Here is a 17,901-nt window from a genome sequence, read left to right on the forward strand (position 1 = left end):
CCAAAAATGGCCAACTTTTAACTCGTAATTTACGGTGACTTAAAGTTTGAAGACACGTTTTGAGTACCGCATATGCTTTGGCGAGACTCAAAAGATTTGTTACATGCTTCCATACCTTCGTATTGAGTCGAGAAACGTAAACAAAGATGAACAAAGACATGGATGACGTCACAGTGCACTCGCGCTATATTTTCCGCGATAAATGTAGAGCTGGATCAAACATCTGTAATGAGTGTACTGGCTATTTCAGTATAGTCTGCGATACCTGCCTCATTGACATATGATTTGTTTTTAATATATATATATATATATATATATATATATATATATATATATATATATATATATATATATATATATATATATATATATATATATATATATATATATATATATATATACACACTAGCAAGAGCCATACTTTACTGTCATATCTATCCATTTTTTAAACTAATTGTGCATGCATGTACAGTAGGCAGGTAAGTATATGAGTAGGGAGGAAATAAACAATAGGACATTTTGAACTAAATAAAAAGGAATAAAATGAAAAAATAAACTGGTAAAAAAATTATTTAGATATTGCATATAGTCAGACCATTAAATTTAAAAATGGGGAATTACACACCTACAAACAGGTACCGGGCTCTCTCTCTCTCCTCTCTCTCTCTCTCTCTCTCTGGGTAGGGGGTTGCGCTGTATGCATGCGCGGATCCAGAAAATTTTTCCAGGGGGGTCCGAAGGATAATTGTGTTTGCCAGGGGGGGGTCCGAGGCATATTTTCGCGATAATTTTACTATGTAAATTTAATAAATTTTCATTTTCCAGGGGGGGTCGGGACCCCCCCCCCCGAACCCCCCTCTAGATCCGCGCATGGCTGTATGTATCATAACCATTAAAATTAGTACCTTTGGCATACTTATTGTAGAGCAATACTCTCTCAAACATTCTTTGACGTTCTTTGATACCTAAATAAAACTATATTAAGTTGACAATGATGCAAGGTACAGTATGTGTAATTCTTGCTGCGCTCGCCAGAACGGTAGCACCGTAAAACATATTATTAAGGTCTTCCGTTTCCAACGGAAGACCTTTCTATTATTGTGCGGGAAAAAAATTAAGATTATTCTTATTTTTCTTTTTAGGGTTTTCCGTTTTTCAACGGAAAACCCTTCTGTTATTCTACTGTTTCTTATTATTATTTTTTTTTTTTCCCGCAAATTTTGTGCACGAGATTTCTCGAACATTTTTTGTATGATTGCTATGAAACTTTCAGGGTATGTAGATGATATTAATATCTCTAGACGTTTTTTTCAAATTTTTAAAATTCACTTCCGGTTATGAGTTATTGCCCTTTAATTGAAAATTGGGGGGTCTTTTGTCCAGAGTTGATCTCGGGAACTACAGATGATAGATGCATGAAATTTGGCGAAATTGTCGGTAACATTTTATAGTTTTGCTGGCATGAAAATTTTGGTAATTTCTTTGTTAGTTTTTGAGCTATTTGTCGCCAAAGTTTAAGATTTTTTCGGGGCTGAAATTTTGTTGCTTTTTGTATTATAACCTTTAAACTAAAAATATTTTGTTAATACATATAGAACAAAAGTTGTTTAGAATAACGAGAGCTTTCATTTAAAATTAAGAAAAAAGGGCTGGCCCCTATAATTAGGGGTCAGCAGCTCATACACGTATTTTTCTGATAGCAAAAATCGTTATCATTTTATAAAAAAAAATTAATTCAGTTATTGTTAATATATTAAATAATGTCATTTGGTATCAAATTTAAAAAGTTCTGTGCCCTATTTTTTTCAAATTTCATAAAACAAATATGTGTGAATCGTAACGTTACATGAACGAGTTAATTTGTCTACATAGACACACAAGCGAACAAATGCCACTTTAAAGCCCAGGCATATACTGCATTACGTTGTGTTGCGTCTTAGATAAATAGTTGTGATTCAATTTCATTTTTTTCATCTATATCATTTATGAATTCAATGAACACACATTATTTTAACGTTCTATGTGCAACTATTTGTCGGGGCGCCCCTGTTTGTAACCCCCGCGATGTAAACAGTAACGAACGGCATTGTAGAAAAGAGAGAGCCGTAATGCAGAAGAGAAGTTGTGTATTCTTTCGACGTACAAATGCATTTTCAATTTACTGTGAAACATATGAACATGCACAGGGAACAATACTACATATTTGTTTAAGGAGGATATTTTTCTCGTGTGAATCGTTTACGAGGAAATTCTGACAGCCACACTTCTGTCGACGATCAGCCGTTGATAAGCTACGAGTAATAAAGGAGAAAAGATGGACATTAAAGTGTGTGATTTATGTGGATGTTACTGAAGAAGGTGAGGCTTTTACTCCTTTTAAAGTTTCTTGTTAAGTGGTTAAAATTTAGTATATAGTATAGATGTACATGTAAGTATGTGCACACTGTTAGATGTTTTTGTTATGATGTGGGTGTTTGTTTACTAACGTGTAATTTTTACATGTTTCATGGATGTTTAGACTCGCTCGAGGTTCATGGGGGACTGGAAAGGGTAACTGAATTTATCTATTTAAAAAAATAACAGATTGTGAATTTTCAACTCAAAATTCAAAGCAGGGTCTAATTAGAAACATATCATATATTCTTGTGCAGAAGACTCCAAATGTAGTCATGAATATCCTGTAGACATAACTTCAAGTAAATAAAATTGTATACTTCAGACTTCAGAGTTAAAACATGACTTTAATATCTTTATGATGCCAATCATTGTATCATTAGAAAGGTTTAGCAGACCAACGGGTACCCGGTACATGTACTTGTACATGTAGGTTACAAGTTAGAACTATGCGTACTATTCTACCAGTTCACATAATTTTTCTTGTTTAGCAGTTATGATGTGTACTTAAATTGTCCTTGTTAATGTTTTAAATGTAATTTTTTATTCTCTTTTTTTAATCTGACTACTGGCAGTACTGGCCTGCGAGCATTTCTCGTCGAGGACCATTTCTCGCTGGTGCACTGTAACATCATATTTTCGTATATAATTTTATGTGTTGATAAAATGACGTAACAATGCACTGGTGAGAAATGGTACTCGGCGAGAACTGATCGCACACCAATATTGATTAATTACAGACAAAAACTGAAGGTTGCGCGTGTTATTTTTTATTGAACAACATTGTTTAAAATAATTCTTTATATATGTGATGATCAGACTGGTTTGAATACCAGTGCAAGATAGCTCAGTTGGTAGAGCACCTGACTAGAGATTCAGGGGGCCCAGGTTCAAATCCCGGTTTGGTCCTTCATTATTTCTCCCATCCTGTTACAATATTGGTGTTGTGACCAACCCCTGGAACTAACAGGTTAACTCCTGCCAGGGGTGATCTTCGAGGGTGAAGATCATTTAAGGGGGAAGGAATGTGACGGTCAGACTGGTTTGAATACCGGTGCCAGATACATGTAGCTCAGTTGGTAGAGCACTTGACTAGAGATTCAGAGGGCCAGGTTCGAATCCCAGTTTGTTCCGTCGTTATTTCTCCCATCTTTTACATATACATGTATATCAGATATATGACAGATGATTAAGGGTCATCACATGTTTTGCAAGATGCAATAAGTGTTAAAAACCTTTACTTTACAACACAATACATATAAGTGAATATTTATGTTTCCTGTTATTATTTGGTGTGGTTTTCTTGACAGTGTCGCATAAACAATTTACCCGCTCCTAAAACACAAACTTTCTTTTTGTGGATTCAGCTTACCGCTGATTGGCTGCTGTTGCAGCAGACAAATAAGATATGCACGCACAAAACACAATGAACTTATCAGAGAATGAGTTGAGTTTATTTCAACTGTTGGAATTTGGGGTTGTTTTTTTTTAAATGTATACTTGTGACAAAACATATATGTGGTACATACAGCTGTAGCTTTGTGAAGAAAATTTTGGTTAGACCATATATACCTATCATGCAAGTAAATAATATTTAAAAAAAACTTGCAATTTATGGCGCATGAAATATACGCTAGTTTTATAAAGATTGACATACATGTAATGTACCACATTCTGTGAAAAATAATCTATTAAAAATTCTTCATTAAGTTTACTCATACATGTTTTATGCTTATTACACATAGTATTGTTTTTAAAACATGTAATTTATAAGAAAATAAGCAAAAACCCTTGCTTAATTTATTTGCAAAAAAAAAAACACAGTAGAATTGATAAAAAATGGTATACCAGAAGCTAATACCAGTACATGTACTTTGACGCTGTTCGGTGGGTAATATTCGTTTGTAATTTACGAATTGAAATATTGACTGTTGCACTACAAGTACGGTAATAAACTCTCTCTCTCTCTCAAACTCTCTCTCTCTCAATTTGATAAGTGTTTATACCTATGAAAATTTTTTAATATTATATTATGACTTGATATGCAAATTTTTGATCTTGTACAGCCTAAATGTTATGTCATGTATTGGGATATGTCATACCTATTACACTGCATGGTCAGTGTATTTTTTCCAGAAATACTATGCATATGTTAATGTAAACACAGCTATTACTAGTACATGTATGTAAACACAGCTAATTATTTTTTTTTTTTATTTCAGCTCAAAACAGACTCTTGTTACCACATGGCTTTTACCGGTACCTGTTGATTCTTGTGGGTCAGCTCCTGAGATTAACCTGTCACCTCTATCCACATGCATATTCCTTGTGTTCTACAGACTATTTACCGGTAATTCAAATTAAATCCGATAATGCATAAACAATAATGGAACTTGAAGAAAGCATCATGCCATGTTGTGGTTTGTGTTTGATAAGAAATTATGAAAACAAAATTAAGGCTGTTTATAAAGAAATTCATAATTGCTGTGAAAATTTGTTTTTCAATAAAAGTATGCAATTATGTTTCCTTTATTTTTTATTTCATAAAGATATTTAGATGTGTTTACATAATTGAAAAATCCCCCCCCCCCCCCTCTATTTAATTGTCTGCATTAAGATTACATGTAGGATATGTAAATGTACATTTGACTTTGAAATAACATCTGCTATGATAATTACTATTGAAATGAACAAGAAACAACCTATTTCTACCTTTCTAAGGTATATATGCATAAAAAAAAGTAGAAAAACATGTCAAATTTGAAAATTTTTCATTGAAATCAACTCGATCTGTCTCCAGCTACCTGGGTGTGTTTGAATTTAATTTTAATTTAAGGCAGATGTCTAACTTGTAGGTTGTAACTTACTGTTTTAGCATGGTTAGAAGGAGACTAGAAATCAGAATAGATTAGATATTCACTAAATATGATTGTTAGCTTACTTTTTTCATGAACACAAGAAATCACAAGCAGGACAGCTGTCTATTTGTTAATTAAAATGGTACAAATCATACAATAAACAAATAAAGATCAAATTTTAGAATCATTGATGATTGTTTTCATATGTGCGAGAAATTACTCAAGGAAATTGCCACACGTTTCATAAAATTAGATAAAACATTTCAAACCATGACTTTTTATGAAAATCAAAAGATTGGGGGGTGGGGGGTATACATGTAAGGGTATTTCTAAGTGATGTGAAGCTTTTATCATGATTATATATCATGTAGGGGTATGTTGTATTGAATAAGGTTTCTTTTTAAAGGTGGTTGAACAAAAGTTGACCTCTAAAAGGTCAGGTAAAGATGTTTTACTATGGAGAACCCTGTAAATCTGTGTTTACTAAAGGAAATTGGAAACGGTGGGTTCACTTAAATGGCCATATTTTTATTAAACCTCAATGGAATTGGCAATATGTGGTATTCTTTTTCTCAGAATTGCATTAGCTTTCTTAGTCTTTTCATAAAAATGTTAGTGTACTAACTTAAAGGTACAAGGAACAGTTTCGGATAAAGTACCGTCAATTGTAAAATTGAGAGTGACTGTACTTGAAGGTTTATCATTGTTGCGTAGATTCATGAAATGAATTTTAATGATTATCAATAGTTAGAGGGATGTCTCTTGATGGAATTGGTAAGCAATATTAAGGCCCCTGATTTTAAGTACATGAGAAGCAGAAATAAATTGTGAAACTTGCGGCTATGACAGATATGTTGACTTTACAGTGAAATTGAAGGTTACAAACGGGAGGTTATATAACATGAAATGTAGGTGGATGGGATATTATATGCTTATTTAGTATTTACTGGGTATGAGGACAATAGCAAGTTTATTGTCCCCAAAGACAGCAACTATTTAATGAGGCAAAGCCAAGGGAAATAGTTGCTGTGGAGTGGGACAATTTACTTGCTATTGTCCGAATAGTCAGTTAATTGGTATTTCATTATACAGAAGAAAACTTTATTTGTCAGCGATGCACAATTTCTTGATGATAAACAAATTAGAGTTAAATCAAACTTTGTATTTAATGATGCGATCTTATTAGGTCAGAGGTGTTCCGAGTTTAAGGTGATATGGGACACTTCCATGTTGTGACGTATTGTTTATCGAAATAAACAATAAAATAAAGTGTAATTATATAAGTACATGTAGTTTCTTTTCAAAAATGGTCACATAACTCCTTAGCACAGTGGGTTAGAGGGTTACTAGGAACCTGTAAGTCATGAGTTCGAATCCCGCTGGGGTTTTTACAATTTTTACCTTTTCAAATATTTTTAAAAGCTATTTTTTGGTTAAATATTGTAAATATTGATGACTATTCACCATGGGCAGATAGCATGGATACTATTTTAAATTAGATAAAAAGGCATGTTTATGCGGGCGCCTTCTAGTGATCAATTTGTCCGTCTGTCCATCCGAGATGGCTTGACAGGAGCATAGCTTCTCTCCCCTTGGCCCAATCTGGCTCATACCTCATCCACAGGGTTCCTTTGGTTGAAGGATGTGCAGTGACCTTGAACCATGTTTTTAGGTATAAGGTTAAGGTCATAGCAGAATTATATATATAAAATCCTTGTCTGGGGCATATCTTTTTTCCCTTTGGTCCAATCTGGCTAATACTCACAGAGTGTCTCTATGGTTAAACGATGTGCAGTGACCTTGCATGAAATTTCTAGGTAAAGGGTGAAGATCATATCGGATCATGCAAAAATCCTTTTTTGAGAGCATATATAATTTCTACTAACCCTTATTTGGCTCAGACTTCACATAAGCAGAGCGTTTGAGTAAAGGGTGAAAGGGTGTGTAGTGACCTTGAACCTATTTTCAGTGAAAAGAAACTGTGAAGGTCATAGCAGAATTATATTTTTGAAAATCCTTGTCCGGAGTATATCTTCTCTCCCTTTGCTCCATTCAGCCTCATACTTCACCCACATGATGCCTTTGATCAAAATATATGCAATGACCTCGAATGATATTTGTAGATGAAGAGTCAAGGTCATATCAGATCACACAAAAATCCATATTTTAAGAGCATAGATATACTCTCCTTTTAGCCCCAATTTGGCTAATATTTTACCTTTACAGAGTTTATTGGTTAATGGCGTGCAGTGACCTTGAACCAAGTCTGTCAATGTGAAGGCAGGGCTCGACATTAACGCTTGTCCGCTTGTCCGGTACCAGTTAAAAAAATATGCGGACAAGTGAATATTGCTGGCCACTTGTCCGACTGGACAAGTGCATTTTTTATAGTAAGAAGTCTCCAACATTTAAAAAAGAAAAGAAAGTTTTGTGATAAGTTTATCTGTAGTCTCGTTATAAGTTTATCGATTAGTTATTTTGAATTTCGATCCCGACATCAAATTGCAATGCAATTGAGTTACTCTTGATCGGGATTGAAGTTCACTAATTTCAAACAACTTTCAAGGTGTGGATCTTAGTTCTTACAAAGTACCAAACACATATGTTAAGAAAAAGAAAGGAAGAAAAGGTAGCAAAGATAAAGGATTATGGAAAGAAATGTAACTTATTTTAGGTTTCATTCATCATTGATAGACTATGATGGCATTCCATGTTTAGTTTAAAAAACAGCTGAGAAATCAATATAACAGTTACATGTATTTTTAAACCTGATGCTAAATTTAAGATGTCTTGTAATTTGCCATGACAAAGCTACAGCTGACAAATCATGTTTAATGTTATATAGAACAAATACATGTACATAATTATAGGAAAGACACTTTAAGTTTCCATTTAAAAAGTCAGGTTATTAATTATAGCTAGAGTATTAATCAATAAATGATTTTATTTTAGTAATAGAGTACTGTAGTTCTCAAGTTGACAATATTTGATCTTTAATATTGAAAATTTTTCGGACAAGTGAAGTTGAAGTTCGGACAAGTAAATGTTTTGGTCACTTGTCCGAATGGACAAGTAGGAAAAAAAGTTAATGTAGAGCCCTGGAAGGTCATAGCAGATCTTTTTAAAATTAGTTTTAGACAGTAGATTATTTTCCAAATATGCTTAATCTTGGTCAGATTGAACAAAAATGCATGTATGTTAGGAGGAATGAAATTGAATTAAAAGTTCTATGCCAGCTGGAAAAATTTCAAGTTATAGCTCAAGGTCAAAGCAGAATTCTCTGAAATTACATAAGCGGGGCCCTTTGAAATGTTCACCATTTCAATGTTGTCTGGTTCATAGTAATTTTACATAGAAAATATTCACAGAGGTACAGTAAAGTAAACTTAACATCGATAAGTTTCTGACAATTAATGACGCAACGAGCACACAGTACGAAAGGTCAACCCTTTAAAAAGCAGTGAAGAGAAAAAGTTGCTCAGAATTATGTTTTAAACAAAATTGATTTTTTACGTAAATTTTAATTTTGCATTCTGGGTTAAGAAAAAAGATGTTAGTTCAAGGTAAAGTAAACTTGTACCTAAAATGAAGTCAAATTTGTTAAGTCGTACTTAAACACATTGGTTTTTTTTGTTAAGTCGTTCTTGAAATGGTTAAGGGTTTTTGGTTAAGTCGTACTTAAAAACATTCGGATTATGTTAAGTTGTACCAAGAATCATTCGATTTTTTTTTTATCTTTTTGTACTTAGGTTTCTTTGTTACTAGATAAAGAACTCTGCTTCTTAGACGTACTTCTAGCGTTGCTTTCGACATTAGCGGAAAACCCACTCGTTGCTTTGCAACGAGCTTTGCTCTAGTTTTTTTTTTGTTTCCTAGACGCGAACTTTGAGGCTTCATATCTTGCTCATTTCTAAACGGTTTTTGCTCAAATTTTCAGGGCTAATGTACTTTACAAAACACTATCTTAAGCAATTCATAAAATGTAGAATTCCCTTTCCGTTAAAGAGTTATTCCCCTTTTAAATTTTTTTAGGGCCTTTTGTTTCCAGACAAAGGCTCCGAGACTATGATAGCAGGGAATGGGAATCCAACGAATTTGAATAACAGAGACATTGTAGTTGTGCACATCTGTTTATGTTTATAGATTACGTTTTTTATTTAGGAAAAGGTAGGGGGTCAAAAAACAGGATTCAAAAAAGTGCAAAAATTTAGACATGTTTTCCTTTATATCTTTTGAACGAAAATTTTTTGTAAAGACATGTAGAATAAAAGTTGTGCAAAATAACAAGGGCTTTCATTTGACACCAATAAAAAGGGGCTGGCCCCTTAAATGAAGGGCCAATGGCCCCTAAAAATTTTTGCTTAATAACTCAAAAACGGTTAGGATTTTGATATGGCTGTCGCTGGAAAAGCTGTTTGTTGGAATCTCATGAAGGTCGTTTCAATGTTATTTTGTAAGTGGTTTGTGTAGTATGAGTGTAAAAAGCTTTACATGTTAGCATGTACCTGTTTTTATTTGACAAGTTAACGAAAGACTTTGTGCGTACAACTGGCATGAAGTTACCGCAGAAAGTATGCTGGTTTATACAGGAGGCATTAATTCATAAGAATTTTTTTTTTTAGAATACATGCTTTTTTTTAGGAGTTTAAGTCGTTGTTAAGTTCTTATAGTGCACAATCCTTAAAAACGGGAATTGGAAAACAAAACATTCTTTTTCTTTTCTAGTAAAACACAAAATATGGAATGAAAAAATATATGCATTACCTTTTTAATATAAACATCATGCATTCAAAATCTACCTTGAATCAGAGCTGTGTGTGTACCATTACGTAAGCTCTCCCTCGCCCGCGGCCGAGAAAGTCGGTCACCGTGGTCGCGGCTGGACTACCTAGCGGTCAGTGGTTATCTAATACACGAGAGTTGCGTCTCTTATATATGAATTTATTTAGCCGCGAACTCAAGAATTGTTTTAGTTTTGATTACACAAGATCTTTTGTGGATTAAACGATTGGATGTCAAGTAAGAAATACATGTAGTTCATTTAATTAATAAAAGCAATGTCATTCTCTAAAGCAATAATAGACATAGATCAATTGTGGGTTTTTAGTTTAAAATAAAGAACTTCTATTTGATAGAGTAAGGTCATTATACTGCAAACTTTTCAAATCTTCCTTGGTTCTGAGCTGTGCGTTTCTGTGCGTTGTACCTTTACGTAATCTATCCTTCGCCCACGGCCGAGGAGATCAGCCACGGCTGCATTACCTAGCGGTAAGCGGTTATTTAATACACAAGATTCGCACACCGCGACTTACACTTGCATGCATATGAACGTGTTTGAGTTAATATAGCCGTATATACAAGAACTGTTTTAATTTTATGTTATAAAGGTTTGTCCTACTTGTATATATTTAATTAAATATTTGAGTGTAAATGAATATTAATGAACGATATTACTCCATATCGGAAAAATCGTTAGACATAAACTAATGGTTGGTTGGTTTATGTAAACTACTTTAAAAACTGTACAATTAATGTTTTAAATCAACACCCCCCACCCCACCCCCCTCAAATATATTAACCCTTTAAATAATGATCATCCCTCGCACATGGCTGAGGAGATCCGGCGCGAGTGGTTAAGTGATCCGCGGTCGGTTCGTGTTCTTCTACATGTACCTTATGACGCGTTTATGTTTCATATTTTGCACGGACACAACTTTATTTTATTATGTTTTCAACTATTATATTGGTTTAAGATAAAGTTATTTTACTTTTACCGTTGATTAAGCATTGATTTATACGATAGCGTACAAGGTAGTTTAAAAATCAAATCAAATTATAATCAAAGTTCCATGTTACATGTTTGCGGTAGGTGCTAGCACGATAAAGGAATGCCCTGAATTGAGGCATTCGATGATTATTTTAGAAAATATTCACATGAGTTTAAACAACTTTAGATTAGATTCTATCGGTCACATATTAATCACTTCTGTAGTTTCATTGTGGAAGCGAACTCATTGCTGCCCCCCCCCCCCCCCACTCCTCCCGCCCCGCTGACAGGTGCTCGCGCTGGATTTTTTTTTAATTGGAGAAAAGATATCAAGATCTGTCGAAAAACATTTTTGGTGGTTTCTTCTTATGTGTAACATTTTGTTTCACTTTCTCACCCCTTTGTTTATTCGGCCAGTCTGTGTTAATTCAATTGCCGCATGCGATCGAGAATCTTGTGCCGCTTCAGCGCACACAGCTCAGAACATTTATAGCCCCAGGTCATCAATTGTTATGTAATTGAGTAACAGTTGGAAGGGTGATTTTACTACATAAAATAATAAAATCATAATATAATCTATCTTAATTGAGTACCATGCGTATAGATTCCCATAATAATTAATTTTTTTATTTCCTTTCAATGTTTACATTTAATTTTGTTCAAATAATTAATAAATTTTCTATCATTTAAATTGTGTGCTTTATCAAATTCTGATTCCGATTACCTTGAATTCATTAATTTTCCATTGGCTTTTGACAAAAGAGAGACGCCTGACCATCCAATGAAAACAAATACACAGAGTTTGATTGACAGGTTCAGCCAGGTGCAGGTCTCGCCCGATGTCCGAGGTTATGTGTGCTGCTGTACACAGCCGAATGGTCTCAGTAAGAGTTATCGATGTAAATAGATAATAAAAATACATGCTTATCAAAACATGATCGTGCAAGTTAAAGTTGATTTAGGTTTGTTCTAATAGAAATCATGTTTCGCTAACTGTATTTAATATTTTTTTATGTATAGCGAATTTTAATATTGTTTCAGTACTGAAACATCGCATGAAAACGTTAAATATACATGTACTCTGTAACTAGTCGTCTTTTAATACATATACCTTTCTTTTGTTTGTTAAAAATTCGTTCAATTTTGTTAAAGTAATGTAAAACACGCGCGCCATTTTGAAACAATTAACTTGTCAGAGAGTTCCGAATGAAATCTGATGAACGTTTCAAACGGTTCTCGCACGCTTTGCTCGAAACGATTTACACGCTTTGCCCGAAACGCTAAACGGTTTACATGAAACTCTAAAAGGTTTACACGAAACGTTTCTCGCACGTTGGCCGCACGCTTTTTTGGTGTAGTAGTACGTTTTAGGGTCTGTAAATTTTGTCAGCACGCAATTCTAAACTTGCACATAGTCTTCTTAAATTTAGAAATATTTTAATATAGAAGTTATCTTTGAGAAAAGTTTACGTGTTTTGTAGGCGAGTTCAGTTTAAAAAAGAAATACAATTCCTGACATGAATCATGAGTACATACTGTTTAATGTTTATAACAATGCTTGCTACCCTTTGAAAATTTAACTCGCCATTAAACATGATCTCATTTTTTAAACAATGTTTGAAACGATTACATAAACTCTGCTCGACAAATAGTTTTCCTAAAATATTTTCTTCCTTTCTTTTTTCAAAACACGTTTTATATACAGACTTTCAATAACAACACATTTTTATAACAAAAGCAGAACTGAAAGTATAGTCATTATAATCGGAACATATATTTTCAACTCGCAGCAACAACGGAAGACCTACTCGGGGCTTTGCCACGAGCTCTGCTCTAGTTTTTGGTAATTTTTAGTGTTAATTCAATGTTAATGTTAATTTGAATTGAATTTCGCTGGGGTGGGGGGATGGGGTCAGGACCATAAGTCTAACCATTTCTGTCTTTCAGTCTGTTCTTAAAATGTTTAATTTTAAAAATTACCCATGCTACATATTTCACCCATTTTTCTTTGCAGAATGTTCACACGCACTATGTGGTAAAAATCCGAGGAATTGCGATTCATTGTGACGTCAACAATTTGTCACACGCGGAAATTGCCGAAGTGCGTGTATAAATCGAACAAATCCGGAAACTTCTCTCAAACAGAATTTCGTATTCGGGGTGTAAACACACACACCGCGAGAAAGTGATGTTGAGGGCCGCCGACGCCATAATTTTAGACGAAAACTTTGGCCCGAAAGCGAAAGAAGAAAAGGAGAAAATGCCTGCGTTACATAGTACAAACCTGTGAGTTCATATATTTATTCTTTTGTTTGATTGCGATCAAATCGACAAGAAAGTCGGCCATCTTTTTTTGTCAATAAAAGGAAGGTCATCAAACTTACTACGTAGATGTAGTTTTAATTTAGAATCACGTTGAGAGATTCTTTTAGATTAACCTTAACAGTAGATAGTCTAGTTTAAAGATTGTTGTTTTTTTCCCTCGATATTTCGAAGCATCGTGATCGGGTCAAGATATGTGACGTAAGAGTCAGCTGATGAACTTTGTTTTCCACAAAATATTTTATAAGAAGTCGTTGTATGATATTTATTAATCGAGAAAGACTCCAATGTCTTATATTTTATATACACACCTTGTCAAATTATTTTTATCCAGAATTCTTTTGATTCCTCAATCGAGAATCGCTTGTTTTTTAAATTGGGTCACTGTTCTGAAATTATTATTGAGTTAGGCCTAGATATTTTTATCACGGAAGTGTTTAATTTTTCTGATATAACAGATTATTCACCCCGATAAAAAAACACGTGAACTGTGACTGTCGAAGGTGTGGATTTCTTTCCTTTTTTTCAGTAAATGAACATGATGAATTAGGGATTGTCATAGATATTATTTTTTTTTTTCTAGAACATAAACAAATCATCTCAAATTTTTTCATCAGTTTGTCAAGTTTAATATCACCAGACTCTCCTCTCCTGAGATTTTACTGCGTAAGATTAATTTAGCAAAGTCCATCAGTGATTGCCATGATTACCATGTTAGTCCACCAGAAAAACAGTTATTTTAGGTAAATTCCATTGTAATGCGTTTGGTTTTTTCCATCCGCCGGCATGGACTTTGTTGTAATACCATAAATGTTGATGACAGAACAGACTTTTACTTGAATTTTCTCAAATTCTCTTTCATCGTGTTCATTGCAATCAATATACCTGAAATAAGCACTGGATGGAAATTCTCCTGCTTTTTATAAGAACAGTTTTGATACTTTACATGGATCCCAAATGCATTATCATGGCTTGAAGAAGAATTAACTTAATGGTATATATAGCAATGATAATTGACAGGAAAAATCATCAAATATAAGTGTTTGTGTAACATGAATAGTTAAATACTCTTAGTACTATTGTTACTGTATGTAGTAAATGATCAAAAACCACTTATTTATGAAATAATGGTGTTCATTCAATTACCTCCCCCCCCCCCTTTCCCTACCCCCAAAAACTTCATATTTATTGGACCTGACTCGACTTATTTAAAAGGCAATGATTTTCTTATACCAGCATCTGATTGTACTTTCACTTTCTCCTTTCAGTTTGCCCAGCAAGCGGTACTCCATATCGCTTGGTGCAGGGCCTCGGTCGTGTTCCTGATGCTCCCCACGCCGTCAACGTGTCATTCGTGACAGAGGGCAACGGCGTGGGGGTTTCAACAGAGCCCCCTGTCAGTGCTAAAAGCTTGTTTATTAAGGAAAACAGCCGTCAGGCACAGGTTAGTCTATTTTTATATACAATCGTCGCATAATTTTTAAGTATCTTTCTCTGTGGTGACATAACCCATATATTTTGTGACTTATAGTGTGATACAGTTCACCGTTTATGCAAATGACGTACTTTGGGGCACAAGCTCATCATTAAACGAAATGAAAATAATGAAAAAATGTTAGTAAATTAATATTCAATTGAACAATTTCGGTGAAAATTTTATATAAGTACAAGTAATAATCATTCATTGAACATTATGAGGTGATCAAATCTACATGTACCTTTAAGCACTGTGGGTTTTATGGGATTTGATCCCTCCTGATCGTATTTGATACATGACATTTTTAAAAGAAGAAAAAGAGGAAAAAGGAAGGAAAACTTCCCACATAAATGTACACTTAAAGTAACTTTTTATAATGTACGTGTTTCTTTGTATATATATAGTATAGTATAGCAGTAAACTATTTTTGTTTACCTACGGGAAACGTATTATAGTATGCCATAACACTTCCATCTCGATACGAATCCGGCCTCTGTCAATACCTACTTCACCTCTCAAATGCACTGACACAGTGAAATTAAGTTGTGACGAGGTACATTTAGTCTTACATGCTCCGTACATTTAGTGTAACTTTATACATGTATATATTCAGTGTATGTACATATGTTGTTATATTCTCGTTGAACCAGCTGGACAACAACCGACCTGTAGAGGTGGAGACTAGAGCGACGGCCAACCTGAGCTTTACTGTTTACCTCTCAGGACAACACAAGGTCACCTGGGAAACCATTGTGAAGAATCGCAACTTGTACGTGGAAGTCCCCAACGGAATTCTTCCGGAGGGCTCGAAGGAAAGGTCAGTGCAGGAATCCGTCGTCATCCGCAAGAAATATTGGATTGTTTTATCCGCATCCGCTCATGAACAAATTAAACATGTCAAAGTTCTTTCAAACATTTACTCCATAAGGTCCTTACATGAATCACATTCTCATTCATGTCTGTCCATCAACAATGCTTCTTTGTAGTGAAGTAAGTCTTGTGCAAATCCGCCCCCCCCAAAATAAAAAAAAAATAAAAAATTGAATAAAAGAAGTTTTATATTGGGGGAGAGACACCTATAAAAGTTGGTGGTTTTTACCTATCTTTGTCTTTATGTATTTTAGTTATGGCCAGGAAATTTTTGTTTTTCTATTTAATGTACCTCAGCCTTACAATATACCAGAAGTGTGTTTTAATTTAAACATATTCTTTCTATTATAGCTTGATCACTCTTCTTGAGTACGCAGAGGAGAAGCTTTGCTGTGAGCACGTCATCCTCTGCTTTTGCAAGAGCAGAAATGACCGAGGTAATATTATTAATAGCAATAACATCCCCACACCCCCCCCCCCCCACCCCTCCAATTCAGTTTCATTCTTAAACATGATTATTGCAATTTTCTGAAAATTGGAAAATTTGTTATACACAACCTTTTTTTTTTACCGTCATATATAATGTATAACCAAATATACAATTTTCAATATTTTAGTAAAAAAAAAATGCACAGCAAATGTTGCAAATGAAGGGTAAAAAAAATGTTTGTTTGAAGCTGATTTGATCTGTTCTATTTTTAGCCTCCCTGATCCGGACTTTCATGTTCATGGGATTCGCAGTGGCTTGCCCTGGTGACCCCATCGTTCCCATGGTACCAGAGGTCATGTACATGGTGTACAGGATTGACCCTGACGATTTGGACGATGACTAAATAACGTTTTCCTTAATCAATAGAGCTTTTAGTATTATGGGCCACTTTTTGAACCTTTTCTCTTTGATTTTGTTGATTTTGATTTCAAATCACTTTTTTTTTCTCATAGTTGGTAGTATTTTTGTTCACTCAAATTTTTTTTCAGGTTTATTTTCAAAAAGAAGAAACACTGTTAATTTTCGTGAAGCACAAAAAGTGTTGGTAACAAATCTAAAATATTGAATTTCTTTTATATAAACTGTGAACAAATATTTTGTATCAAACTTGTTGCCATTATTTACATCGTTTGGAAATATTCTTTTTGTGTGGGTTTTTTTCTGACCTAGTGCTTGGTTTTGGGTTATCTGAACAAAAACAATTTCATCGCCTTACGATCAAATGACATCAGATGTTGGTCTTGTTTTGCAATAACTTGTACAACATTTCATATTTTGTGTGGATTTTTTTTTATTAATTCAAATTTTTTTTAGCACTTCTTAAATGTCCTCTGTCATGAAATAGACATGTATTACAAAAAAATAAGAAAATGCAAAAAAAAAAAGAAAAAATATCTTTAAAAAGTTAAAAAAAATAAATATATGTATTGTACTATGTAACGCAGGTTCATTCGTTAATATTTTTACATTTTAAAAACTTTTTTTTTCATTGTACGTATTGTTTTGTGTAGAAACATTTTTGCTTAGTGATACACATGTAATTATACATGTACTTTGGACCATTTATTGTTAGTCGCAATTTCAGCGTATTGCACATATTTTCACTATCTTGCATGTTAATGACCTCCATGTAGCTAACAATTTCAAAATTCCCACTAAAGGAGTGTTTTTACTTGGTATTTGTCATTTTAAACACTGAGTCTTTGTATTACTGAGTCTATGTAGATAATGGTTTGACTATTGGTTGTTTTTCTCCCCGTTTTTGTGCAGAAATGTTTCTATATAAATCTATTATAAAATAAAGAACAGTGAAAAAAAAAATGTTGAAAGTTTATTTTCTTTTTTCCCTTTCACGATCGGGACATTTCAATCATTTTCAGATAAAAATGGTTTTAAAAAATCGCTCCAATTATGAATTGTTGAAAACCTAAATTATTTAAAAACAATGATGCCAATAAACTTCTTTGTAACATGTTTTGATCATTTATAAATACATTAGACAAAAAATTTGTCAACTATGAATGATGCCTTATGACAGAATACAGCATATCCGGGTTTTTTTCGCGTGTCACAAAATTTGCGAAAATAGGGAAAACCTGTAGCATTTTTAATTTGCGCAAGTCATTCTTTTGCGATTTTGAAAATTTCTTTTCGAAAATAATATGTGATATAATCTGTTCATATTCAATCTTTTTCAAATTGAAAGAGATCGCAAAATTAGCGA

General features: G+C 33.7%; 1 protein-coding gene and 1 long non-coding RNA gene across 2 annotated transcripts; both read left to right on the top strand.

Annotated features, from left to right (window-relative positions):
* The first annotated feature begins 1,734 nt into the window (after nucleotides 1-1,734).
* On the top strand, nucleotides 1,735-4,919 carry LOC136275427 (uncharacterized). The gene is made up of 2 exons (XR_010713986.1): nucleotides 1,735-2,358; nucleotides 4,617-4,919. It is a non-coding gene; the product is annotated as an uncharacterized lncRNA (long non-coding RNA).
* Nucleotides 4,920-13,128: 8,209 nt separating this feature from the next.
* On the top strand, nucleotides 13,129-17,117 carry LOC105320023 (ornithine decarboxylase antizyme 1-like). Its single transcript, XM_011417776.4, is given in 6 exon segments — nucleotides 13,129-13,305; nucleotides 14,610-14,664; nucleotides 14,666-14,785; nucleotides 15,469-15,635; nucleotides 16,040-16,125; nucleotides 16,391-17,117. Coding segments are annotated over 6 exon segments (657 nt in total). The 5' UTR covers nucleotides 13,129-13,207; the 3' UTR covers nucleotides 16,522-17,117.
* The last annotated feature ends 784 nt before the right edge of the window (nucleotides 17,118-17,901 follow it).

The sequence above is a fragment of the Magallana gigas genome, chromosome 1 (assembly GCF_963853765.1).
Source record: "Magallana gigas chromosome 1, xbMagGiga1.1, whole genome shotgun sequence".
Lineage (NCBI taxonomy): Eukaryota > Metazoa > Mollusca > Bivalvia > Ostreida > Ostreidae > Magallana > Magallana gigas.